General features: G+C 36.5%; 3 protein-coding genes across 7 annotated transcripts in view; 2 read left to right on the top strand and 1 right to left on the bottom strand.

Annotated features, from left to right (window-relative positions):
* The first annotated feature begins 3,026 nt into the window (after positions 1–3,026).
* On the top strand, positions 3,027–9,997 carry LOC129276264 (uncharacterized). Of its 4 annotated transcripts, XR_010295696.1 has the most exons (7): positions 3,032–3,143; positions 3,711–4,208; positions 5,074–5,225; positions 5,840–5,957; positions 6,819–6,877; positions 7,374–8,367; positions 8,640–9,997. XR_010295696.1 is itself a non-coding variant. In XM_064109459.1 (6 exons), exons 2-6 carry the CDS (start codon positions 3,948–3,950, stop codon positions 7,477–7,479), a joined length of 696 nt encoding a protein of 231 aa, XP_063965529.1. In that variant the 5' UTR covers positions 3,027–3,143; positions 3,711–3,947; the 3' UTR covers positions 7,480–9,997. The 4 variants fall into 4 exon arrangements, 3 of the variants coding, with proteins under 3 accessions (XP_063965529.1, XP_063965530.1, XP_063965528.1); XM_064109459.1 differs by having other exon boundaries at positions 3,027–3,143; positions 7,374–9,997; XM_064109460.1 differs by having other exon boundaries at positions 3,032–3,310; positions 7,374–9,997.
* An 831-nt stretch (positions 9,998–10,828) lies between these two features.
* LOC129276664 (signal recognition particle receptor subunit beta-like) lies at positions 10,829–23,106 on the top strand. 2 transcript variants are annotated; one of them, XM_054913056.2, is made up of 5 exons: positions 10,829–10,977; positions 16,436–16,530; positions 16,888–17,048; positions 18,403–18,594; positions 19,278–23,106. In XM_054913056.2, exons 1-5 carry the CDS (start codon positions 10,851–10,853, stop codon positions 19,489–19,491), a joined length of 789 nt encoding a protein of 262 aa, XP_054769031.2. In that variant the 5' UTR covers positions 10,829–10,850; the 3' UTR covers positions 19,492–23,106. The 2 variants fall into 2 exon arrangements, with proteins under 2 accessions (XP_054769031.2, XP_063965883.1); XM_064109813.1 differs by lacking the exon at positions 10,829–10,977 and adding an exon at positions 11,080–11,278 and having other exon boundaries at positions 19,278–21,551.
* LOC129276663 (solute carrier family 12 member 9-like) overlaps positions 21,234–26,453 on the bottom strand; it is a 25,451-nt gene continuing 20,231 nt past the window's right edge. The window contains exon 12 of the mRNA XM_054913055.2: positions 21,234–26,043. Coding sequence (XP_054769030.2) covers positions 25,211–26,043 — 833 coding nt within the window. The 3' untranslated portion in view covers positions 21,234–25,210. The remainder of the gene's footprint in view (positions 26,044–26,453) is intronic.

Genomic DNA, 26,453 nt, shown 5'->3' with positions numbered 1-26,453 from the left:
ATACATGTATGTACACAATCTGGATTTTTTTGGCAGCTGTTTCTTTCTTTATGAAATATTAATGTATTTTTTTTCTCTCTCAGAGTGTTGATGAATTTGGAAATTGATTTATTTTATGTTTCTTCAATTCCATAAAATCTTTGCACATTTTTTAAGTGTGTGCATTCGACTGCGCAGCCCCAAAATTATGGAATTGCTTGCAATATGTAATTAGATCCTCTCCATCAGTAGAAACATTCAAACCAAGACTGAAGACCTATCTTTTCCATTAATTTCCATACATTTTTTTCTTTCCCTTTTTAAATTGTGATTTTTAAGCATTTCAGGTGCTCTTACAGTTCAGAACAATATGTGCACATAGTTTCTGCACTATAATTAATAAAAAAAATTATGTGGGGCTGATAAATGTCTGTTGTTTTTGGATATACGGTATATGACATTTCTGTCTAAATAGTGTTGTTTCTATACCATACATTCATCATATATTTCCTGTAGATATTCATATTTTTGATTCTCAAGAATAGGAACAAAAGAAAGATATTTCCATAATTTTATAACGATGCTATTCTGTTTAAAAAAAAAACAACCTAGCTGTGGTCTCAATGCAGCAAGTTATGAACTAGCACTATCAATTGATAAAAAGTAAACTTTTAAAGGTATTTATTGAATATTTATGTTGATGATAGCCCGCCAGACTTTATTTGATAGTATTTGATATTTATCATAGTTATTATCCTGTTTGGAAATAAAGGGTTGATTTGAAATATGATCAAACGTGAAATATATTTTCTACAAACTTGTAAAAGAAAACATTGGGTATAATGATATACCTGTTTATTATGTTTGTTTGTTTATTTTGTTTGTAAATCAATTATAGAATGTTGAGTTGAATGGGCATTGACTACCCACCCTATTTCATAAAACAGTTCTTAAAGTCGCAAATGACTTGACCAGTATCTTTACTAACAACTGGAATTATATGGCAAGCTAAGTCAGTTTTTCACTCAGCGAAGTGATTTTTAATTACAGATTAAGTTGAAAAAAAAAATGTTGGTGTTCATTGAAATTCTTTTGAAATATACTAACACAAATTCTTACAACTAATTATTTGCCAGAATTTACGCTTGGCACTCCACATTCCAGGTCAGAGAATAATGAGGTCCACTGGCGTAAATCCATGCGGTAAACCTATTGTTCGGGGGGGGGGGGGGGTGGGAATAATGTCACCCCCCCCACGTGAATAGTATGATGCCACAGATTTACACCAGTGATTACGTCTATATAAACAGCTGTATGAAACACAGTAATCTTATGTTTATGTATTGTTCTTCCTCTATTAATTGTTGCACCTGTATTTTTTTCTTTCACTTTTTTAATTATAAAATATAAATATATTTCAGAAGAAAAAAATGTGAGTTTGTTTATTTATTGTTATCCCGTGTAATGCTGAATGAATTTGTTGAAGGGGTATGCATCACATAATTCTTTTTTAAAGACATCACACACAGGAACCCCAGGCTGAAATATATGATAAGTAATTTTCAACATGCACAACGCTGAAAATTTAATCAAAGTCTGATAAAATAAATCAGTGAACTTATTGCATTTTTAAGTTCTGCAATATTTGGGAAAACGTTTAGATGCATGCAGTGGGATATAATGGCCCACATTTCATTTTTAGTATTTTATTACATGGTATCATACTGACTTTGTATTTTCATAGAAGTGTGTAAAAATATGTCTCCCCTCTAACAATACAGTTTTCAGCAACTGACACAAAAAAATCAGTTTTCCATTCTTAGAGGACAGAATTTGAATAAGCATATATCCATTTGCTAAAATGCATGAGAATTAGTGGGGAGATGACATATTCTGTCAGCTTGCTCATTGAATATTCATGAGGACATGCATTGATGAATCCCTTTTACCTCCATGATTGAACGGTTTTACCAAAGATGGCGGCTGATGCAAAACTTTGAATTCTTTTTATTCCTCGTCCAATTTTGATGAAATCCTCAGGGGTATGTTTGTCTGATTTTACCCTATCTGTTCAAATCACATAATTTTCAGCCTAGATAGATTACCCGAATAGTTGACCATCCCATCCGGTAAGGAATACACGTAGGTGGTTTTAATGGTACCATGGTACAAAACCATGAACTAAGCATATTTTCATATATATATGTTTTCATTTGTTCCATAGTACAATTGAAATCCTTTTTGTGAATTCAGATCTATAAATCCTATCTTTCTGTGGATCTGTAGGTCCATGGCCATATGGAGATTTTTTTTTTTTTTTTTTTTTTTTTTTTTTGGGGGGGGGCTGGGGGGAAGATGCGTCAAAATTTTTGAAAAGCTTGAAAGCGAGAGAGGGAAGGGACTGAGCTTGTCATGGGGCACTTATTTGTATTTTCAAAAGTGAAATGGAAGTATTCTGCATGTGCACACTTTTGATGAATTTTATGAAAATTTTCAGAAAAAATGTAATTTCGTTCGGCCTTGTGTCTATCTATCTATTTTTCTATCTATCTTTTCTATCTATCTGTCTATCTTTATATCTATTTATCTAATTTAATCAAAATTCTGCTGATTCAATCTTTTCCTCCTAGTTTTAAGGTAACTAGCTCAAATTAGTTGACTAGTATATGTTTTACATTTTCCTTTTTTTTTGGTGGGGGGGGGTGGGTTGTTGCTGTCTTCTTCTGCCCTTTCTGTTGTTGTTGCTGTTGTGTTTTTTCTTTTAATGACGTTCATTCACAGAAAGATAGGCCTACTACAAAAAAATGAGACAGAATCTTCATTTGCCATTATTTTGTTTACGTCTTGAAGATTAGTCTTTGTTAAGGTTTTGATATTTTCGATTCCAGTTTTACATTATTGCGAATATATCTTATTCATATAAGATTGAATAAACTCATCGGAAATAATAAAAAAAATATATCAACTTTGATTTTAAATTGGAATTTTGCTTATCATTGTAGATTTTCAAAACAAAATATAAATATCAACGTCTGGAGATCCAGCTCATGTTGCGAACGTGGAAGTCAATTCCGTGGAACCTCTGCCATTTTTTTGACCGAGTCTGAGACAGATCTAATCTGTTCATTCTGAAATCGGATGCTGTTTCCTTTTCAGTTTATTAAGTGAGTGCATTGCCCTGCAGAATTGAATCAATAATTGAGAGTTAGGACATTTAATTCCATTGCATTTGTGGGAATGATCATTTTATTCATATCTTGTCTGCCTCGACTATTATTTCTGCTGTCATGTCGTTGACCGGCGTGTGTGAGTCGTATGCACGCGTAAACTGGTTAGTGTAATCACGTTTCCGTGATAATCGTATCAGAATTTCCGTGGACACAGTTTTTGTGTGTGTGATTTGTTGAAGTTCTTTGTAAGTTTATGTAACTTCAGTGTGGGAATGCTGAGAATACTTTCAATGTTGTTGAATTATTGCAATGCAGTATTTGTTAAAAATTAAAACTTTGTCTTTACTACTACTAGTAGTAGTACTACGCCTACGGACGGTAATCGGTAGGCCTATGGCTATGTATGACTGTCTTTTTTATGACAATGTCAGTTGAGTTCGTTTTAATAAAAATGTTTGAAATATGTCATGTTTCCCTTAGTACTAGTAGTAGTACAAATTCATGACATTGGTTAAGCAACCAAAAATGATGATGCTTCTTTTATTTGTTTTTTTATTATAGGTTCTAAATTCTAGAGTTTGACAGATGCTGAGCCCGAGTGTCATTGCTTCTTATTTGACCTAAAAATTTGGAGACGGTTTAATTAACACTTACAAAATGTGAATCATTTCCATCTAATCCTAAACTTATCAAGTCAAATTCTCCTACATTGAAAACGGCTAATTGCACACGTGTTGAGAGGGAACTCCTTTACTATTCAAACATTTTTAACATAAAAGGATAATCAATAAATACATCATGGCGGATCTAAAATCGGATCTCCAGTCGTACCTCTCATCATCCTCCAAGTCCCTCTCCCAGTCCAGCAGCTCTCTGTCATCTGGAGCCAAGAACACCATGAACTCTATGTCCTCATGGTTCTCTGGCTCGAAGAACAGTCAGGATGATGTGGAAGCAACGGGAAACCTTCTGACGGGCGCACCAAAAGATGCCAAAGAAGGAGGAGACTCTAATGGCTGGTTTACGCAGGCAGAAAAGGATCCACTCTGTCCATCTTTGGTAAGATTTATGGGGATGCTATATAAAACGGGCCTTTTTCATAAAACTTGTTACAATAACAAATTTGCAATAATAGGTTAAAGCTTCTGAAATTATTCAATTTGATTGGCTGATGATAAACTTGTTATAAAAATTATGTATTTGTTACTATTTATTTAAGTATGAAATGGGAATGGATTAATAAGCAGGAACCAGCTGTTGCAATTTTTTTTTTCACACTGACTGGTACATCCATAATTTTGTAAAAGGGTATAAATTTCTTCAAATATAGAAGGCCCTTTAAAAAACTGGGTGGTTCATTTTTTTTTACAATGATGAGGGGAGGGGGAGGTGTCCTTTGTGCCCATTTCCCTCAACTCTTGTCACCTCCCTGATCTTTGACCATTTACTGACATACGGGGCTAACGTCACCCCACCTTGAAAAGATGGCGAGTAGGACTTGCCTTACAAAGAGTTGTAATACATTTTAGCTTAAAATCTAACTCGAATTGCAATTGATATCAATTTGGATAGTTAAGAGACAGGGATTTTAGGTTGCTCACATTTTGATTTTGATGTAAATATAGTGCATTACTTTGAGAAACAGGGACAGGTTTTTTTTTATATATGTAAGCTTGCCAGGTGCTTACCAGACAGTGCAACAAGTAATTGCAAATGGGAAAAACATTTTTACTCAGCTGATTTCAAGAAAATATAAAATTAATACTCATCTCCTCAAGAATAATGCTAATAAATAAAATAGCATTTCTATTGCACAGCTACAACGATAATATATTCTGATTCGCATAATTCAGTAAAACAATAAATAGGTAAAGGTAATTTCTAAATGATATGAATATAGAACTTCCTGTTAATTTCGATACAGAATCGGCAACAGAGGATCATGGGATTTGTTGGGTGCCTTCTGGCTGGCGTATTCTGCTTTGTTTTGGCCTGGACCTTTGCTCCTCTCATCGTCGTCAAACCAAGAAAGTTTGCCCTTCTCTACACACTTGGCAGTCTCTTCTCTGTCAGCAGGTAAAAAAATATTCCTATCACCTACATGTACCTAGAGTTTGAATGTAACTGATTTGCTATATCTTCAATTAAATTTTGAAAATATAATGTAATGCACAGCATCTGGATGCTTTTTGATGTAGGATTAGATGTAAGCTGATAGTATAATAATAATATATAGGATTTGTATAGCGCACGTATCCACCTTGCTAGGTGCTCAAGGCGCTCCTATATTACCCCCGGCTAAGCTAGTCTACCGATTCTGGTGCGCGCAGCTTTTTGAGGAATTACTTCCTGCCGTTGCCCATTTACCTCACCTGGGTCGAGTGCAGCACAGTGTGGATAAATTTCTTGCTGAATAAAAACACGCTGGCCATGGCTCTGTTTAAAAGGCGAGAGTCAGAACCACTAGACCAAGACGCACCCACGTATAGATGTCAAATTATTTAATAAAAAGTTATTAGCAGTCACAAGGTTGATTATATATTTTTTTATGCTGCTGGCTACTGTATGATTCACGTCATGAATCAATTTATCGATGTGCACTCCACAAGAATCAAATAATAATATTTGCCATTTATTTGGTAAATTTGATATTTGTATTTCATATGTTTGTATCTTTTCTTTTCTTTCAGTTTTTCTCTCCTTTGGGGTCCAATGAATCATCTCAAACACCTTTGTTCTGCTCAGAGATTCCCTTTCACAGCGACATATTTTGGCACAATGTTTGCTACTCTTTACTTCTCCATGATAGTAAGTAAAATCTCATGTTCTTTATGATTTATTCCAACCCCAGGGGGACTGTTGAATCTTTCTTACACATTAATCACCAATGAACATTTAATGGTGAATATCATTTACCACAAGAAAGGATCACCAGTCATTCTTACGTTCGCTCTTAACTTACGAACAGCTTTATGAAACACCCACCCAGACCTTGTTACACAAGGCATGCATTGCAATCAATTCCTAAATGTCCAATCAAGAACATTGTTGCATTCACATTTCCTTTGAAGGACTTTAACCAATTAGAAGTTGCTTTGCTTTCCTACTTTTGATTAATATTAAACCGTCGTGTTTCAGGGTCTAGGGTCCCGTTACATAGAACTTGTGTTTATAACAATTTTGCAGTAACAGTTAAAATTTACTGAAATCATTCAATCTGATTGGCTGATAGTAATTTTTTTATAGAAATATTCTTGTTTGTTATTATTAAAAAGTCTTCTTGAAATGACTTTTTGCTTGATGTATTATAGTGATTGACACAAATCTTGCACATGAATTTTCCTGAGTGTTTATATTTACTGCCATAATCAAGGTATTTTGATCACATATCTCTTACCGGTACTCTAAAATCACCATTTGTGTGGACGAGGATAATAAGAATAATGATAAACTTATAAGGTGCACATCACAATGATAAATCAAGTCTCGTTACTATAGAGAGAGTGAAAGAAGGAAAGAAAGGACAGATAAAATACCTCCTGTACAAAGCAACAAATGTGTTACAGTGGTCTTATACATGTAATTGATTCCTCTTTGATATGAATAAACCTTATTGACATAATAATCCATTATTCTGTTTATAATCCATGGTTTTGTCTTCTCTTTCAGAAACAAGTCACCATAATGACAATCGTTTGTGCCATTCTTCAAATGTTAGCCCTAATTTGGTGAGTTTTTTAATGGAGTTCCCATGATTAAACTTATTAGTATGAAGTCTGGATTGAACTTCTAAGAGAAAATGTGCAAAAAATATTGAGTTGTTGTGACAATAACTCATTCTTGATCAATTATAATGACAATTTTCATCATTATAAAGCAAATTTCACAACTCTTAATGCAATATCAAATCATTTGAGACATAAATCCTTTTCAATGTTGGAGAAAACTTGTATAAAATCTATAGTATAAAAAGCCAAGTTTTGTGGAGGTGTCGTGGCTGAGTGCAGCCTGGCTGAGTGGTCTAATGACTAGAAACATGAAAGTCTGGGGTTCCATCCATTTAATCAACAGTGCTCTTTTATCCTACATCCGAATAAATGGAAATGCTATTCTTGGTAACAATGCGTACTCTTTAAAAAAAAAAGAAAAAAAATGAAGATGATTTGAAAGTAGCTTTATGAGACGCCCCCTGGATAAAAGTATTTCTAATTCTTTGATTCACAGGTATGTGATGAGCTACATCCCCGGTGGTCAGACTGGACTCAAGTTTTTCACCAAAGTGTTCACCTCTTTAGCAGGGAAAGCAGTATCAAGTTCATTACCGGTCTGATCAAGCAAAGATTCAAGATGAGAGAAACCACTCTAAAATAGAGATACACCCAATCTCCCGTGACCACTCGGATGAGTGTGAGGGGCCTCTGTCCTTGAGTGGTTGGCCATGAGGAAGTCAAGGACCAGGGGCCCGTTGCAGAAAGAGTTGCGTTGAAACGCAAGCCAAAAAATCAATCGCAAGTCCCAAATGCGCTTTGTTGATTGGTTGAAAATCAAGTTGCGCATGATTGTTAGAGTTGCGATTGATTGCAACTCTTTCTGCAACGGGCCCCTGGTCATGCTATACGTTTCACAAGACAACTCAAATGTTGTACCTCTCCATCCGTTTAAGAGGTTTTAAACATTCATGCAGTTGGCATGACAAGTTTCGGATGCAAAGAGATCGGGGGAAATGCCTCCAATAAAGGGACATCTCCGTGTGATGGTGCTACTTGGAGAATCTGATGATGAGATGATGACTTTCAAGCTTTATTTCTGACCTTTGCCCCAGAAGTATCTGTTGAAGAGGTTGTCGATGCTGGTAAAAATCAGACAAATATGTTTCTCTATGATTGAGAGTTTATTTGGTATTAAGAGGAAGAAAGAATAGTCACATTGATCGAGCCAGGCAAGCAATGAGGTGCACACCCTATTCATTCTTGTTATCATGTTTTATTTATGTACCAGTAGTCCACGGTTGGGCAATTCCATAAAATGATCAACCTTTTTGTACGTCCGACCCCCATTTTTCTCAAGTCTTGCTTCACTTTGTAAACTGACCAAGTCATGGTCCTTTGAAAACATTACAGACTGTCAAAAGAACAAGAAATCAGAGACAGAAAATTTCATGAAGTTCCCACATATAGGGGGTCAGACGTACATATTTTATGGAACTGCCCAGTTTTAAGTCCAGGGGCCCGTCTTACAAAGAGTTGCGATTGATCCGATCAATCACAACTATGGACGGCCCGCAACATCAACATGAATTATTCATGTTTGTTCAAAATATTTTCTAACTATGATTTATATTCTTGCATTCATTGTTTTCTTGAAAATTCACTGTGCTTCTCTTTGTTTACAAAGGACATTGTGCAAATTTCCTGTAGAAAAAATTATGACACTGATGAATTTCCATAGAGTTGTGATTGATTGAATCAATCGTAACTCTTTGTAAGACAGGGCCCAGATTTGTCCCCATTGAATGGGGGTGGCCTGATTCACCCTTTCCCTGCTTACCCCTCCCTCCATTTTGCATGATGCACTGCTTCCTTCATCCTCAGCCCAACCCTCCTCTCTTCCGTCAATTGCTTTTTCCATTAATTCTTTGGCCATCCCCTCTTCCTCCAACCACCCATCTGTATTTCTTATTTATATGGTATTGTTTATGATTTGTTATTCAGAGCTTGTTTCAATTCACTATCAAACACAACTCAAAACTTGAAATGAAAATTGAAGATGCCTCATCTTCATAAGTTGATTTCTAGAAAGGAAATCTGCATCATGAGACACTGTATCAAAGCACCTCTTGATTGTAGGTTGTTTTTGTTTCTTTTATTCCGAAAATGTCTCAAATTTTACAATTATTATTTTTTTTATGGTTTATGTTTTATGTTTACTGTGCTCCTTCCTCATGCTGTGATGGTGAAGAAAATTATTTTACTTATTATTCCCAGACAGATATGAATATTTTGAGTGTCAAAGTAATTGGATAAATTGAAACTTCTAAACTTAAAAAGTTGTGTCGCAGTGGGCCATCCAGAGTTTAATCACAACTTTAAGACCAGAGTTTAAATTGAACCAGAGTGCAGAATATAGGCCTTTGGGGTTTAGGATAGTCTAAAATAAATAATTTTTTGCTTGTTGACAAAGGCAAATTTGTGAAGAAAGTGAGTAATCATATTTAATGTCACACTATTTCTTGAAATTGTTTATATGATGCATTAGTGAAACTGAAACCAAGCTGAAATATGATATTATGAATGTACCCATTTTCGTAAAGGGCTGCATGATGATAGCCCAATACTACTGTATGACAGTGAAAGTTCTATTTATGAATAATATTTTGGTTTGTAATTTGTGCAATGTTCAACATTTTGTGACACTGAAACTTCAAAGGGAAAATGGTATACAGTAGAAGTCTCTATCTCTGTTTGCCCCTGTAAAATTCAACAGAATTTCAGTTTAGACTCCAGGGCCCGTTGCATAAAAATTACCATATCATGGTAACTTTTCCATGCAATGGTAACTTGCATTGAATCCTTGATTTTGATTGGCTGTTGAGCATTGTTACCATGGTAGTTACAATTGGATGGCAAAGTTGGACCATAATAGTAACTTTTATGCAACGGGGCCCTTGGGGTATCTTTCAATAAAAAAGAAAAGCAAATTAAAATCATTATCACATTTTATGATTATGTGGTACATGTTTGATGTGTACATGATCAAAATGCCTGTCCTTGACTGTGGCTGTATATATTTGGCAAGTAAAATTGAATATTAAAACTTTTATATGGTAATTTAATGTTATAAATACAATATATCTTTTACAGTGTTGTTGATTTTCCTTTGAGTTTTCAAATTCCTTTTTTTCTGAGAAAAGCCTTAACATTTAACAAGGTGTTTGGTGTGTGTCTGTTGGGGGGCATCAGGGAGTCCCAATTTAAATGTTAATGTTGTATGAAGATACTATATCAACACTCTTGTAGTGACATTTTCCTATAATTTGATGAAAATTATTTTCTTGTGAAAAGCAAAAAAAAAATATATAAAAAAACACAAACCAAATAGAGCCTTAACAAAACAAAAAGAATGAAGGAATAAAGAGAAGGAATAAATAAAACTTGGACTAAAAATAAAAGTAAGAATTGACTAAAGGAAGAGAAACAAAGAAATTAAGTTTGAAATGAAGAAAAAATGTGAGAACAAAGAAGGCAAAAGGAGTACTGCTGCTATTGATATATTTCACAAATTATATAAGAAAGTAACCCAATCAGATTTAACTCTGGTTTTCATTGGGGCCCTTTAAGATTGTTTGTAATAGTCTACCCTATTATTAATTTATTAGAGTTTATTTTTTCAGACCCATGGAAAGTTTTTTTTTCCTGAATGATAGAAGTAATTCTTGTTAAAAACAAGTGGAAAGAGAGAGGGAGAGAAAAAAAAGAAAGAAAGAATGAAAGAAAGAAAGGAAAGAAAAAGAAAAGTAAGTAGAAAGAAAAAAAGAAGGGAATCCGGAATCAGCAGAGATAGATATGAATGGAGCTATAATGAGACGCAAGGGTTTTTATTGAAGGTCAAGAGGGAAGCAAAGTAAGAGAAGGGGGAGAACAAAATAAAAGGAGAGAGAAAGGCAAATATAAGCTGACCACTAGAGGGCAGTATTCTGTAAAAATGTCGGCTGCAAGCGGTGTTGACGTGTTGCAAGGGTATTTTGAAAATGTCAAATCGGAGGTTTCAAAGCAAGATCCCATCATTTTGGGTGTTGCAGTCGCAATTATTGTCATTCTTTTCACCATGGGTAAGTTTGAGAGGATGAGTTGAATTTATTAATGAGTTGTGGGTAAATTTCAATTCGCCTTCTCGACATATGCCAGGTCATGTGCTCCGGTGGCTATTTGTTATGCATGTGTTGTCGTGTGCACAGATCGAGTAATGAGCTTGTGTAAATTGTATGATGAGCGACGGTGTTGGAGAGCGGGTTTACTTTCGGAGATCCTGCTGTACCCTGTTGCCTGTTGGGCAGAAGGGCGCTAATAATGCAGTTTCGCAAGGGCCGATTTCGAGCAAATTTCCTCACCAAAAATTGTTCACAAATGTCAGTAAGTCGAGGTAGCAGCAATGCCACGGCCACGGCCACCCACACTGGCCGCGGCGCGCGGAACACTAACTCTCGCGTCCAACATTAACAACACAAAAAGTAGAGGCGCACGGCCAATATGGGAGACTCTCTCCAATAGGGGAGACAATCTCCCACATTGGAGACCTGCTTTGCAAAAGGACAAAAGAAACAACACCAACAAAAGCATGATTTTTTCTAGACCAAAAGCTTCGGTCTCTGTTATGTTGGTTGTTCAGCTGAACTCCGTTGGCTTCACTCACCAAATACAGAGACCGAAGTTCTAGCGCGATCTCTACAGGGGACTCAATGGCCATATGTTTATGTACTTAAGATCGGATAAAAAGGGGAAGTGAATTTGCGCGACAGCTGCGGTAAGTCACTGTTTTTGTTCCTTTTAACTTGATTTTTCTCCGTTTTTTGGCAATTAATGCCAAGAGGGAATATTAATTTGCATTTTGGTCGCGTTAATTTTCAAAATTTTTATTCATTAAAGACAAAAATTGAAGAGCCCCGACGGGGGGATTTTGCATTGCAAGTCCCCTAATGGTGGCTGCACGCTAGCGAGCCGTCTGTGTACGAGGAGAAAAAAAAAAAAAAAAAAAAATGTTAAAAAACTCCTCGAAACAGACGGCTGCCAGCTGTCTAGATTTTTTCCACCCAAAATTTTGTCTCACTGAGGTCAGAAGCCCATTTGTTTTGTGTGTGATTGACAACAAAAATCCTTATCAAAACAAAAGTAGACGGTGAATTTTTAAAGTAGATGGTGAAAAGGGGTAATTTTTCATGAGGAATCTGCTTATCACATTTTTATTTGCCGCCAAGGTTATCCTTTTGCAGCAAATGTAAACAAAGGAAATTGGACTCCAAAACTGGAGACTGTCTCTGAAATTGGATACCCAAATTCTTTACAAAAGTCTCTGATATTGAAGATAATCTCCCACATTGGAGACAGTCTCCAATATTGGCCGTACGCCTCTACTGACAAAAATTCCCAACAACGACAACTCACAACTTATTAAACCCAGGCCAGGGAGCTCCGGCCTGTGAAGTGGGCCGGAGCCCAGGACTCGTCCTTGTAATACTAGGCAGACATGCATGGGTACTCTCCAAAATGGGGTAGAATGGGGTCTCTAGTCTAGACTAAAACTATCTATATCACCAAATAAAAGGGGAAAAAATAAATTATGCACTAACCTCGATTATAATGGATGGAGGTCTATCGTGACACAGAATCCTGACATCAAGGCACCAACTGGACCCTCAAAAAAAAGAAAAGTTAGACCTCCATGTCGCGTTCGTCACGCGGTAGCGATCGGCCATTATGTTTTCAATTTTGAAAGAAGGAGAACGAACAAGACAGAAATTTTCCTTTTTTTGAGGGTCAAGTTTGTTCCTCTGTGTCCCTGGGTTACCCACAACTGAGCCCTCTCTAGTCTATATGTTAATTCTGGCCTTCATTTAATTCAAGGCTAAATGCGATGTGTAACACACAATTGAAATAATACAGAAGAAAAACTTACAATTGTCACTATTTCAATGTTAATTCGTTGAACCATGGTCATTTTCAGTAAAAAAAACCCCTAGGTTTTCTATGACGTATATTGGGCATATCGTCACGCTGCAGAACATGTTTATGGTAAAATGAAAACATGGCTTTAACTTCCGGGTTTGCAGGGTCAGCTACAATCATGCATTGCAAGGGAAGTAGACTGTGATATCGGCTGCAAGATGGCTTCAAACGAAGCTAAGATGACAAACTTTAATTATTTTTTCCCCAAAATTCTATTTTTTCCCCTATGATTTTCATTGAAATATTAAACTGAAAATATGAGTAATTTTAGGCTAAATTTGAGGTATCTTTGAGGGCTTACAGCTCGAAACCGACCCCCTCAGAACATATTAAGAACCCTGTTGAACAACTGAGTAACTTGCAACGTTCTCTCTCGATTGCTACCAAACTTGGGGCCAATAAGTATGGCGCTGAGAAGCGCGAAAGACAATATTGAAGCCATGTCAAAAGTTTTTAGATTAATTTGCGATCGTTGGAAGGGTAAATGCACCCTCTCTGGCAGAAAGGCAAAATGTACTTAATCCCACGAAACATAATTTACGGGGACGTCTTTCAGGATATTTCGCCTGAGTGTATCAGTTTTAAAGATATATTTAACATTTGACAACTCTTTCCTTTAAAAATGATTTTATTGTAATATTTAACCATTGGACATGATTTGATGATGATGATGTATTGTTCGCAATGAATGAGGAATGGATTGTGAGAATAGAAGGGGGGGGGGGTCAAATTGCATTACCCCCTTTATTTATGTTTTTCCCTGGGCCAGGGGTTAAAACATATTTGGAAAGTAGAATAGATCTGTATAGATCTGTGTTTTTATAATAATGGATTCAGGGGGCAAGGCCTCCATATATATATTTTTTTTTGGGGGGGCAGGGAAGGTGGCTCATGATCCAAGCAATTAAAAAAAAAATTGGGGATGCGCTACTTACATGCTGAATTTGCAATATCTGTCACAATTGTGGGGGCTTGCTTTCGTAGGTATGTGGGGAAGGGGGGGGGGGGGGGCTGATGTCAAAGTCAAGGATTGATTTAAGTTTAGAAAGTTTTGCGCGGATGTGGCTGTCTTTCCCTTTGTTTTTCTTTCTATATTATATTTTTAATCCTTTCAGTAAAAGGGAATTATGAATATACCAGTTAAAGTTATTTATAAAGATAATGTACATGTTGATATTGTTCAATAAATTCTTTGTTCTATTATTCTACTGGTTTCTTGATCTATATATATGAAGTTTTTTGTTGATTTATGATTATATATCAAGTATTTAATTGTTGTTTGTCAATGTTGATGTCACTGAAAGAGTTACCTAAAATATATTAATATACAGTGCGTATCAAAAAAAAGTTTACACTTTGAAAACATCCTGTAAAATTATATATTTCTAATATCCTGAAGATTTTTCCACATTTTAACATTGGTACAGATCTATTTAAGTAAATGACAATATAACTTTCGAAAAATATTTCCGCTTGAGTGAGCACCACTTACTTTTGAAAATTTAGTGAAAAATGATTTGCGCAGAACTTTGAAGTAGTTATGTAAATAAAAGTAGACCTAAATCATGAAGAAAACATGGAATTTAGCTAGCAAAATTGATTTGAAGATATCTTTTACCTTTTTAAACTTGTTTCCTTACCCAAAACACTTCGAAGAGTGCATTGCGCCCCACCCCACTCCCCCACACACCGAGGCCATCGAGACGATATTTGTTTTACACTGAGCTGTGATTGACATGAAATGGCTTAGGCTTGATTTTAATTTTGTTTATCATTGTCAAGCTTGGGAAAAGTGTGGAGAAACAAGTATTGAATGAAAGATGAAATGTAAACCCACTTTAAATGATAAAAACTCAGTGAATACATGCTGGAGATGTCTGATATAAACTTTTGTTCAGGTTCAGTTATGTCCTCAAAATCCAGCTAGCACAAAAAGGGTAAAGGTTGTGCTTACTAAATGTTGAAATTTCAATTTGGGTGGCAAAATTGTTACAAAATGCTTGAACGTATCCGTTTTATGTCAATTGACTAAAAGTGCAAAGGAAATGTATGAGAAATGTTTTGCATGGTAAGTTTGATTCCGCCCTTTCCCCTTGACACAGCGTGAAAACAAGCATTTCTGCGCAAACAGATTTCTGCGAGCTTTACAAAAATGAACAGTGCTCACTCAAGTGTAACATTCTGTCAAAACTTTTACTTTCATTGGATAGATGAGACCCAAACCCAAGATTATGTGAAAAAATTACCCACATGTTGTATATTTTGAATCCCCAGGGCTTTTTCAAAGTGTAAACTTTTTATTGATACGCACTGTATAATAATAATTTCAGAGGAGAAATCACCCCGACCCCCCTTATTTTATTTTGTTTCTTTCATAGCAAGTGTACAAGGATGATCCAGAACAGAGGGTAGGGGAGGAGCAAAAAATGACATAGATCACCTAAAAAAAATGCTCAGATGTTACACATAAATTTAGGCACAAATTCCCACCCATTCACATTCACATGTACATCTAAACAAAGTGTGACACCACAGGTCCGCAGCATATATTTGGCACTTTATGTTTATTGTGACATCAAAGGCATGCATTGATTTGTGCATATGATTTGCATACAAACATAGAAATGTGTTTTAGACTTTCTAGAACATATTTGAATTAAAAATGTGATGAAGTTATTATAAAGTGTACACTATTTTGTATAAACCAAAAGACAAATCCATGTTGACTCATCACTGAGAAAATTTTCATAAAGTTTGACGAAAAATTATGCAAATTGCACCTAATTAAATATGCATTAATTTGCATATTCAAGGTAATTATGTTTAAAAAAACGTACTCTGAGAATGTAGAGCATCCCATAGGCTTCAAAATGAATGGTCATGACCTTCATATTTTACTGGTATCTCCATGTAATCACTTTTGTAAAAATCTTGTAAATTTTCAGTGGAAAAATATGCAAATTTTGACTCCTTTACTATGCATTAGTTTGTAAATTTAAGATAAACGTTACAGTGTAGAGCAAGTCATAAGCTTAAAAATGAATGGTCACAAGACATACTTTTTCTGAAAATAAAAAAATCATGTGGCATTTCTAGTCAAGGTCAATCAGGTCTACCCACCGCTTTTCCGAATATCGCAATCGGCTGGATATTTCGGCTTCAATCGATTTTGTCAACATTGTCCGAATCCTCAGTCAGACCACTTCGCTTGGCTCGTGCAGGCTCCAGCCGTCCCACTACACTTCACTACCGCTACACCCTTTGCCGTAATTTTGATATGGACTGAAGTTAGCAACCAAAAGATTCGCCTGCAGCATCATGAGCATGCCGGCAGTTTGTTCACTGCATGGAACAAAAATTTAGGCTGAAACTGAGGGTCTCAACCGCGGCACATATACTAAGTACCCCCCCCTCCCCGGTTCCTTAAAAAACTTAATCAAGGCAACCATGGCATATGGCATTGGTCCTTGAATGCCCTATTGAAGTATTGATCAGTCTGATAGTTCTCTCATTGACCTTTCAAAATTTTACCATTTAAAAATATTTCTGCCTATCTTTTCATTGCAGTCTTGCTGAGATTGTTCAGAGGAAGTCGAAACAACCGCCGTTCTGTCCTTGTGCTTGGTCTCTGTGAGTCGGGAAAAACTCTTCTTTATAGCAGGGTAAGTCCACATAATCTCACAATGCATTAATTAGGTATGATGAACAGCAGCAATTAATTCAAAATTTATAATGGAACATGATTTAATATTCACTATTTTGTAACATATGATATTTGTGATATAACAAGATATTGAGTTGTGTTCAGCTCTTTTGTTGTCAACTTATGTTTATGAGAAGATTCCACATGAACTTCCATACCACATCCATTATGATAATGACAGGAACTTAATTCTAATTTTCTTTTTAATTTCCACTCTTGTACAAAGAAATGTATTGTAGATTCGGTTAGAAATTTTGTAAATAGTTCTGAGCAGATGCCTGGCTTTTAATCTTTAGCTATCTTTTTTTCTCTCTAGCTCGTTCACAAAAAGGCCATCGAAAGCTACACATCAATCAAGGAGAACTCTGGGCCATACCAGGTCATAGGTCAAAGTTCAATGTTACTTGAGGTCATTGACATCCCTGGCAATGACAGGCAAAGGATACAGTTCTGGAATCGATTCAAGACCCAAGCAAGGTGAATGAATATTTTCAATTTAGTGTTTGAGTCTATATTACCCATGTTCCATTTAGAGAAGAAATGATATATAAGTGATATAACCTTTATTTACAACTATTGTAATAGTAATAATGATAATAGTTACATTTATGTAGTGCCTCATGCCTTGGGTTCTAAGCGCTTTACATTGTAATTATTATTACCCCTGTCAATAGGATTCATCACTGTTTAATACATAAAAAGCACCATCACCACTCCCTGGGGAGTATCCTGGCCAGGCAACCATTTATCAGTGCACACATGCCAATCTAATCCCATTGATGTTCACATCCTACTGGGTACCAATTTAACTCATTGAGTGCTTCGTGCACGCTACGTATCCTACTATAACATGCCACACTCGTGCTCGCACGCCTACTATTGATTGCTTTGTGCTTGCATTGTTTCCTACCCTCGCCTGCTTCGTGCATGACTGCGCACATTCGGAATTACAATCATTGTTACGCCGTTTTGCATTGTATTGCGCATTTCATGCACGCCGTAATTAGCACTATTGTGTGCAGTGCGAACTCTGCTTTCTGACAGATCAACTTACTCACGTGGTTTACATTCGACTTTTTCTAGTATTTCTACATTTTTACAAGATATGGCTCCGCCTCCGAGAGGGAAGAGACCTAGGTTTTTTTATCCTGATGAGGTTCGCTATGATGCATACAAAACACTCCACAAAATGGAACTTCTTGATACAACTCATTTTTAGCGGTAAAGATAATAACCAATCCATATAATGAGGACACCATTCTAAGGGGTATGAAATTTCCTACAACTTTACTACACAACATTTTGTGGATAAACTAATCGTTAGAGAGTTACAAGCAATTGTAATCATGACTATTGAAAGGAGTGAATACGACTCGCGATCCCAAAATCAATGTGGCACAGGGGGATTTTGTGGCTGGCACAGGGGATTAGCATCGGATTAGCACTGTGGCGTTGGGTTAGTAGTGTGTATGGCATGTTAAGAGTTAACACCTGGGTGGAGAGTGACAAACATGGATAAGTGCCTTGCCAAAGGACATAAGCGCCGGGTGGGATTCAAATCCTTACCCTTGGTTTAAGAGTCATGTGACTGAACCCCTACACCACGATACCTCTACCTCCATTGTAACTTGGTTAGTATTGTAACTTCCATTGTGATTGGTTGCTGAGCCCTGTTACCGTGGTACATGTAGTTGCCATAATGACAAAGTTGTAATAGATGTAACTGTCTGGGAAACAAACCCCTGGTCATGTTCCCAATGTATCACCTCACCTTGTAAGAACATGAATGAATAAAATAAAATGAATAAAACTTGAATCATTTCATTTTTAGGGGAGTGATATTCCTTGTGGATAGTTCAAGCATAACCAAAGATTTGAAGGAGGTAGCAGAGTTCCTCTACACGCTCCTGAGCGATTCAACAACCACCAACCTCAACACACCGTTCCTTATAGCTTGTAACAAACAGGACATCACCATGGCGAAGTCGGCGAGGATCATCCAGACTCTCCTGGAGAAAGAAATGTAAGTTCATTTTTATTTGTGTAAAGTAGTGCTGGGCGATATTTTGATATTATGAAAATGAAAGATATTATGTGATATTGAAAAAAAGTATTTAAGACTCAATATTGTTTTATATGATTATGTTGATATCACTGTGACATGGTATGACCTTAATATATATGATTATTGAAAAGTTAATCAGTATTTATTGATCACAAATGCTGCTCTGTATTGCTTAAAAAAAAAAAATCTGAACTTCGCAAGTTGGTACCCAAATGTCCACTTTATATGAAAAAGTACCAAAGAATCCTTTCCCCCTTCCCTGCTCTCGCACAACTGCAGCTCATAATGAACGTATATATTATATATATATATAATGAATTTTAAGACTCGGTGATATATTGTGTTATTGGCAATGTTTTGCTGGCGATAATCGACTAACATTGATCGCTCAGGGGACCAGTTTCATAAAACTTGTAAATTTGCCATAACCGTTAAAAGCTACTGAAATCATTCAATGCGATTGGCTGATGGTAAACTTGTAATCTTTATGAAATGGGATGGGTTGGAATGTTCATATCAAATGCTAATATGATATCCTTGAAATTCGAATCGTAACAAATCTTGTAGTGTGCATTCTCATTTCTGTAACACACCATACTGACTCGGCGCTTCTAATTTCCTATTCCTTCACTTCAATGCAGGACTACTCTGAGAGTAACCAGAGCTGCCACTTTATCCAGCACAGACGGCTCAGCCGGAGACACCAACAAGTTCCTTGGGAAGCAAGGAAAGGACTTTGATTTCTCCTACCTCTCCAATCCTGTTGACTTTGTGGAGTGCAGTGCTAGAGGAAGCTCGGCCAGTGATGAAGGCGAGCTCAACACCGTCTCAGAGTGGATCTCAAATCTAGTTTGATATGCCTATGCTTCCTACTTTGACAAAAGGAAGCAAGAGCCATATTAACTGAAATTAAGTTTCTAGTGTGCTTATGTCTTACAAGTTGATTTCTTCTTCCAGGCAAAATTTTATAGAAATATACTGATCCTACTATGGGATATAGCTGGTTAACCATCTTGCCAATGCATTGGTGTCAGTCACAGATTCGTTTTGCTCTTGAGAGGAAATTACACTTGTGTTACTTCCTTTTGTCAAGGTAAGGCTGTGTGTACCTGACAAGGGAAGGCTGTTCCACGCTTCTCATCCATGTGACTGTAATTTTGTTTAGAAAAGATGTGCTCTTGACATTCATGTGTCCTTATCTAGACCGAAAGGGGAAGGTGGTTCCAGGAGTGTTGACCACATGCCCACATTGGTAACTAAGGCACCTCTTCTAAGGTCAGTGCTGCATCTAGCATGAGTCTCATTGTATTAAAAGGAGCTATGCATGTTTTCTCAGTGGCTCTCCTGCATTTCCCATTGTCCATCATGAAATGTGAGAATTAGTCATTGTGGTTCCAGGATTGTTGACCACATGCCCACATTGGTAACTAAGGCACCTCTTCTAAGGTCAGTGCTGCATCAAGCATGAACCCTGCTGTTAAGTTGCTTCGCATCTTGTCATAACGGCTTTCCAGCATTCCCCATCGTCTTGTCTAATTATAAAATGTAAGTGGGCAATTCCATGAAATATGTACGTCCGACCCCCTATATGTGGGACCTTAATGAAATTTTCTGTCTCTGATTTCTTGTTCCTTTGACAGTCTGTAATGTTCTCAAGTCAAAGGACCATGACTTGATCAGTTTATGGAGTGAAGTAAGACTTGACAAAAAATGGGGGTTGGACGTACAAAAAGGTTGATCATTTTATGGAATTGCCCAATTTTAAAAGTCGCTTGTGGGTTCCCTGCAGGAAAGATGTGGCTCTGACTTTTGACAAGGTGCCCAAGAAGATTTGTACTCTTTGTTGATATCCATGTTTTTTTTTTTTTAACTGGAATAGAAACTGTCGGTGATATGGATGCAAGTATGGTTTCCCTCACAGACACCCACCCTGTAAATCATATTTGTCAAAAGACATAATAGGTTTTGAAATGAGTGTTAACTGCATATACCAATGCTACCAGTGGCAAAATGAATGAAATATTTGGAATTTTTGGTCCTCACAAGCTACCCCCCCAAAAAAAAAAAAATCGAGGGGGGGGGGGGGAATTGTATCACTTGAAGATTGGATGTAAATTGATGTGGATGTGTGATCGGTGACACAACAAATGCTTCTGTGACATTCGCTCTGATCTTGATATCTCAGAGGGCATACGGTTAGAGTAAGAATTATAATAGGTGTTTTTGGTTCAGAATAATGCAATAAGGGTTAGGTTTTGGAGGTTCGGTTTTATGTTCGGCTTAATGTGCAGATTTTCCTTCGGAGCGATTGTCCCCGTAGCAAATGTCAGGGAACAGTGATCATGCTATTCAAGGGAGGGGGATGATGACACAATACCCCCCCCACACACACGCAAGGTTTTCCGCTCAAATCTACACCAGTCACAAGTTGTAGCAGAATAAGTAAAGACAAGAATATTCAGTGTCTGTGGAAGATGCTGAGGTGACACAGAAGTACTGTATAATGGTTTCTTTGATAAGGAAGAAAGAGATGACAAAAATTGCTATCCTCACCAACATCTGACAAGTAATTTCAACTCCAGAAAGTGCACACTGTATTATATTCTGTTGTAATAATATCTTGCCTGTGTACAAGTCGTAGTTGTCTTTTGAATTCTAAAGAAACATGAAAACACTTAATAAGACACATCTTGCATAGGAACTAATGAAAGTCTACTTTGAACTTTTGGCAATTTTTCATTTTATTTTAGTATTTTGTTCATAGTTCCAGAACTACTAGTATTCCTTTTCTTATCATTGAAAAATGTTTTGTTAGACTCATTACTTTTCTTTTGTTTTCTGAAAAGTTTCATTAAAATTGCATGATGTACCGTATATTCCAGTGGTACAATGTTTTCCACAATTTGTTTGCCAAAGCAAGTATCCTTGTTTGTCATCTGTTCATTGAAAAGATGTGTCAAGGTTCGAACAGACATGATGCAACAACACTCGGTCACAAAGTATTGAGGCTGTCTCACAAAGAGTTCGGTGCATGAGTGACTTAAAGTCACGTTAAGTGCCGACGTGCACATATCATATAATGCGCAATGTTAATGATTGTATGATTTGACCAATGTGGTGATGCCTTTTAAATGGCGCGCAACTGGACATTTAAGTGTGACTTAATGTCATACTTAACTCTTTGTGAAACACTCCCAGGTACATGTATACCAATGGCAACCTATTGCTATTTTATTTCCCATAACTACAATCAAAATAACACAAATCACTATATTCTTGCTCTTGCATTTAAAAAATAAATTTACCTTTTCAATTTTAAAGAAGAAAATATCCACATTCATACAGTATAAAGGATACTGAACACTCTTACTAGATGTACATTTATAAAAAGCAAAATCTTTAATAAATTTTATAACAGTAAGCATTGTACATTTTAAGAAATTTCAATATTTCAATTGAGATTTTAGTTTCAAGTAAAATTTGTCCTTAAAATATGAATATGTATTATAAAAAATTAACAAAAACGTAACATATCAACAGAGCCAAAGGAAAATCACATTATGTAGGTAAAAATGACCATGTGTGGGGCATGTGAAAAAACAAATCTGCTTTTTATTTTCTTGCACTTTTGTATGGACTTGTATTTTGTCCTTGTGACAATTGATGATAAGTATACTCTATATTTTGAAATATATTGTTTAGGAAATTTGAACATATACCCTAACTTGTAATAAAAATAGATTGCTCAATATGATTTCAGATTAGTATACATGTACATATATAAATTAAATATTATACACCTCAATATCTGTATTAACATTGTTTAAAAAGTCTCATACCGGTATTACATTACTGAATTCATTGTATACCTCAACATCTATATCAACATTTTTAAAGAAGTTTCATACTGGTATATTATTGATATACAATCACATCAAATGTGTTTACACATTCATTGTCACATTCTATGATGTCATACCTGTTTGTATGTTTCAAGTGCATGATATAATATGTTACTGCTAATAACAGGTAAGTACAATTTTGGAATCATCATTTTTGTTTGAAAGTGGAAAAGGAGAAGGGGGAAGGAGAAGGAGGAAGAAGAAGAAAAGTAAGGAGGAAGAGAACAAGGAGAAGGGGATGAAGGAAGAGAAAGAGGAGAAGTAGGATCATAAGAATGATGATGATGAGGAGAAGAGTAAAGATGAGAGGAAAAGAAGAGTAAAGAATAGAAATTGGAGAAGGGAGGAAGGAGGAGAAAGATATGGCAAGGAGGTGAGGAAAAAGAAGGGAGAGAAGAAAGAAGAATTTTCCTTCCCTCACTTATGACATGCACAGGAGGCTACTTAACATTGGAGGAAGTAATTCATAAATAACGTTCACAAAGTATGAAAGTAAAGATCATAGAAAAGGCACATAAATATAAAAATGTCTGCATATCTTTAAAGTATACAAAATCAAATTAGAATTTGAATTAAAAACTGCTGCATTCTTGTAATAACTTTCTATGGTTCTGAATAGGGTCTTTTAACAGTACTGATGCAGCTGACCTTCATGACTGATTAAAAATATGTAAGAGACATACCCATAAGGAGATTGAATATATCTGAAAAACCCAAATACTCTACATGTACCTGCATAAATGTATTTCAATAAAAGTTACTGTCTAACTAGCCAAAGAAAAACATCAGGGGTGGTATTCTGGAACACTGTCATAACTTTTGTCATAAATTTTGTCATTTCTCTTTAAGTTGTGACACCGCTATGATTGTCAAAAATCGTTATTCTGAACATTGTCTTTTCCCTGTCATATCTCTCAAAGTTCCCGCCCATCTTTTCGGAAGTAAACCAATCAAAATCATTGTTAGTTCCCAGTGGGAGCCCTTCTAGCCAATAGGAAGGCCCCGCGACAGGTAGGGCGTATCCCCAATACAGTTACTGGCATCGCGCAACTATGCAAATATTGATGCGCTTAATTACAAAGAGAGACGGAGCTGTGAAGGATTTTAGAGAAGTAGAAAAAGAAGGAAAACAGAGAAAAAAAGGAGGAATTAATATGTAGGGCCTAATTAATTGTAGCATGAAAAAATAATTTTGAAAATTGTCATGGATGATGAGTGAAACTAATACCACAATCTAATCTAAATAATATTGTATGCTAGACATTCATTCGGCAGTGTATCGGGATATTTGGTACTATAAGATATGACAAAATTTATGACTGCTACCCCCTGTCATATCTTTTGATCGTATGAAAGGATTACACGCATTTAAAGCCGCGTATTTTTGGTGCGCGCTAAAGAGAAGAGACAAAATTTATGACAATTTTTGTGACAAAAGTTATGACATCCACCAGGATACCGATTTTGTCATATCTCTGAGAAAAGATAAAATATGGAGAAAAGACAATGTTCAGAATACCGCCCCAGAAATTCACAAATCAAAATTCACAGGAAATTACATGTACTTTTGATATCACATTAAAAAAAAAAATTACGTAAGAGGTCTCAAATTGGGATTGGACCCTAAATTATGATATTTGGTCCTGACCTTGATTCACAGCAGAACTCTTGATTTCATGTATAAATTAGCATAACCAATGAAATCATACAATTTTTCAAAACATACATGTCAATTTTTGGCATGATCGAGAAGTTGACAGCAGAGAACAAGAGGGTGGGGCCTTGGAGGCCTCTCCCCTGCATTATAAACTACCAAAATAGCCTGGCCTAGTTAGGGTTGACTTAGAACAAAAGCTTCGGTCTCTGTTATATTAGTTGTTCCGCTGACTCCACTCACCAATTACAGAGACCGAAGATCTAACTCTATATGTACAGGGACTCAATGGCCATAAGTTTATGTATTAAGTTCGGACAAACCAAGGAAGTGGGAGTTGCACGACAGCCGAAGTAAGTCACTGTTTTTTCCCCTTTTAAGTTTATTTTTTTCCCGTTTTGGTGCATTTCAGGCCAATACGGAATAAATATCTTTATTTTGGTCCAGTTCTTTTTATATATTTTAATGAATTAAGACAAAAATCAATGAGCCCCGTCGGAGAGATTTTGCATTGTTAACTCCTAATGGTGGTTGTACGATCGCGAGCCGTCTGTGTACGAGGAGAAATAGAAAAATTAAAAAATGTTAAAAATCACCTCGAAACAGACGGCTGCCAGCTGTCTAGGGTTGACTATAAAACCGATTTAGTCCCCTGCTGATGCACACAAAGTATTGCCACCATAGACATATGGAACAAACTAACCCAATACAAACTCATCAGGCAAGGGCAGATAACAGCTAAAATAGAGAATAAATCCTACCAACTGGTTAGCCGGGGAAACTATTCCCAACACTTGATACGATGTGTCATCACAATTTCACATATTATTGCACTCAATTTCCAAACAAACATCATCTAAAAAGCAATCCTCCATTAACCTTTCAGTGAGCGAGCAAATAAGTATAAAAATTGGTTCATAAATACGAAGATGCATAAAAAGTGTATAAATACATGATTATATTTCTTACTTTTTAAAACACTGTTCATTATTTGAAGTACTAGTTTGATTTGAAAGTATTACATTACAGTTGAGGTTACTTCACTGAAGCCATGCACAAGCACCGATGGTGGTAGGTCTTTGGTTAAGAGATTTAAATGGTGTAAATATGTCATGTGGTACTGTGGGTCCGCTGGAGGGAGGGGTAAATAACCAAAGACGACAGCAGTAGACGCTGTGTGGTCCTTCACCATCCGATTCAGTGCAAGTAGATACTCATCAGATATAGACCTGACGAGGCTTGGAGCAGCATCGCCATTCGGCAAGTTCATCTGGTAGGTCTTCAGTGACGTTATATGGTTCCATGGAACGGTGACGACCTCCGCGTGGATGCGGAGATCGACCAGGAACTTGTTCAGCTTGTCCTTCTTCTTCTGGGTGGATTGGTAGTCCGAGTCTACGCAGAGGAAGACGCGGAGTCGCGTGTGACGGTTCCACTTGGGGACCATGTGCAGGACGCACGCCAGCTGGAGGAGGAATATGCAAGCAGTGTCTAGGTAACCGGCTAGCTCGGGCTTGAGGAAGTTGACTGGCCAGACATCAATGTAAGAGTCCTTAGAGCTGTCCAGGAGAGCATCCATGTCTAGAGATGAGAAGTGACGCGCCAGACAGATGTTCTTGCGCAGTCGCATTGCGTCGCAGATCATCAAGACGTACTGGTCGGCCGATAGAGCCTTGGTCTCGGTCTCTGCCCGTAGCTTGGGGAACTGGGTCAGCACATTCCCCATCTCCTCCTCTTCATCGTCTGTGTTGAAGCGGAAGCGAGATTGTTTCTCAGCCTGGGATTGGCTGAGTGAGTTGACGGGTATCTTGTCGTCATAGAAACCCATTACGACTGTGTTTGGTTTCATACCTAGTGAATAAATAGAGGGATAATAACATTTAGAAAGATTGATGCAATGCAAAATACTACTACTAGTATTCTTAACAAGAGCATGAGGTAAACTCTAGAATTTCTCAAAGATATTCATTGTGACAATCATCCCAAAATACTTAAATACCTATCCCCCTCCCGCAATCTCTCACATTACTTTGATTTTATATGCAATGTGGATCTGTTATGTATGTTAATTCAATATCCTGGACATGACAAAGTTATATTGATTAGTTCCATGTATATTCCATGAATTGTTATTATACTCTACTATAATTTATAAGGAAACGGCTCATTACAGCAAAGGTGATGTAAAATAAACAATTAAGAAATCCAACCCCTCCCCCAATGCTTGAAATACTCTATTCTATTTCTAGTATACCGAATCA

Source organism: Lytechinus pictus, chromosome 14, assembly GCF_037042905.1.
Source record: "Lytechinus pictus isolate F3 Inbred chromosome 14, Lp3.0, whole genome shotgun sequence".
Taxonomy (NCBI): domain Eukaryota; kingdom Metazoa; phylum Echinodermata; class Echinoidea; order Temnopleuroida; family Toxopneustidae; genus Lytechinus; species Lytechinus pictus.
This window is presented reverse-complemented; position numbering and strand designations above follow the sequence as displayed.

Excerpts from the sequence above, each read along its gene's own strand:
- LOC129276664 (XM_064109813.1), top strand. The coding sequence starts at position 11,131 with ATGATGAGCGACGGTGTTGGAGAGCGGGTTTACTTTCGGAGATCCTGC. Across the intron at positions 11,279-16,435 it reads AAAATTGTTCACAAATGTCA|TCTTGCTGAGATTGTTCAGA; the intron begins GTAAGTCGAGGT and ends TTTTCATTGCAG. Across the intron at positions 17,049-18,402 it reads CGATTCAAGACCCAAGCAAG|GGGAGTGATATTCCTTGTGG; the intron begins GTGAATGAATAT and ends TTTCATTTTTAG.
- LOC129276264 (XM_064109458.1), top strand. The coding sequence starts at position 3,118 with ATGCTGTTTCCTTTTCAGTTTATTAA. Across the intron at positions 4,209-5,073 it reads ATCCACTCTGTCCATCTTTG|AATCGGCAACAGAGGATCAT; the intron begins GTAAGATTTATG and ends ATTTCGATACAG. Across the intron at positions 6,878-7,373 it reads CAAATGTTAGCCCTAATTTG|GTATGTGATGAGCTACATCC; the intron begins GTGAGTTTTTTA and ends TTTGATTCACAG.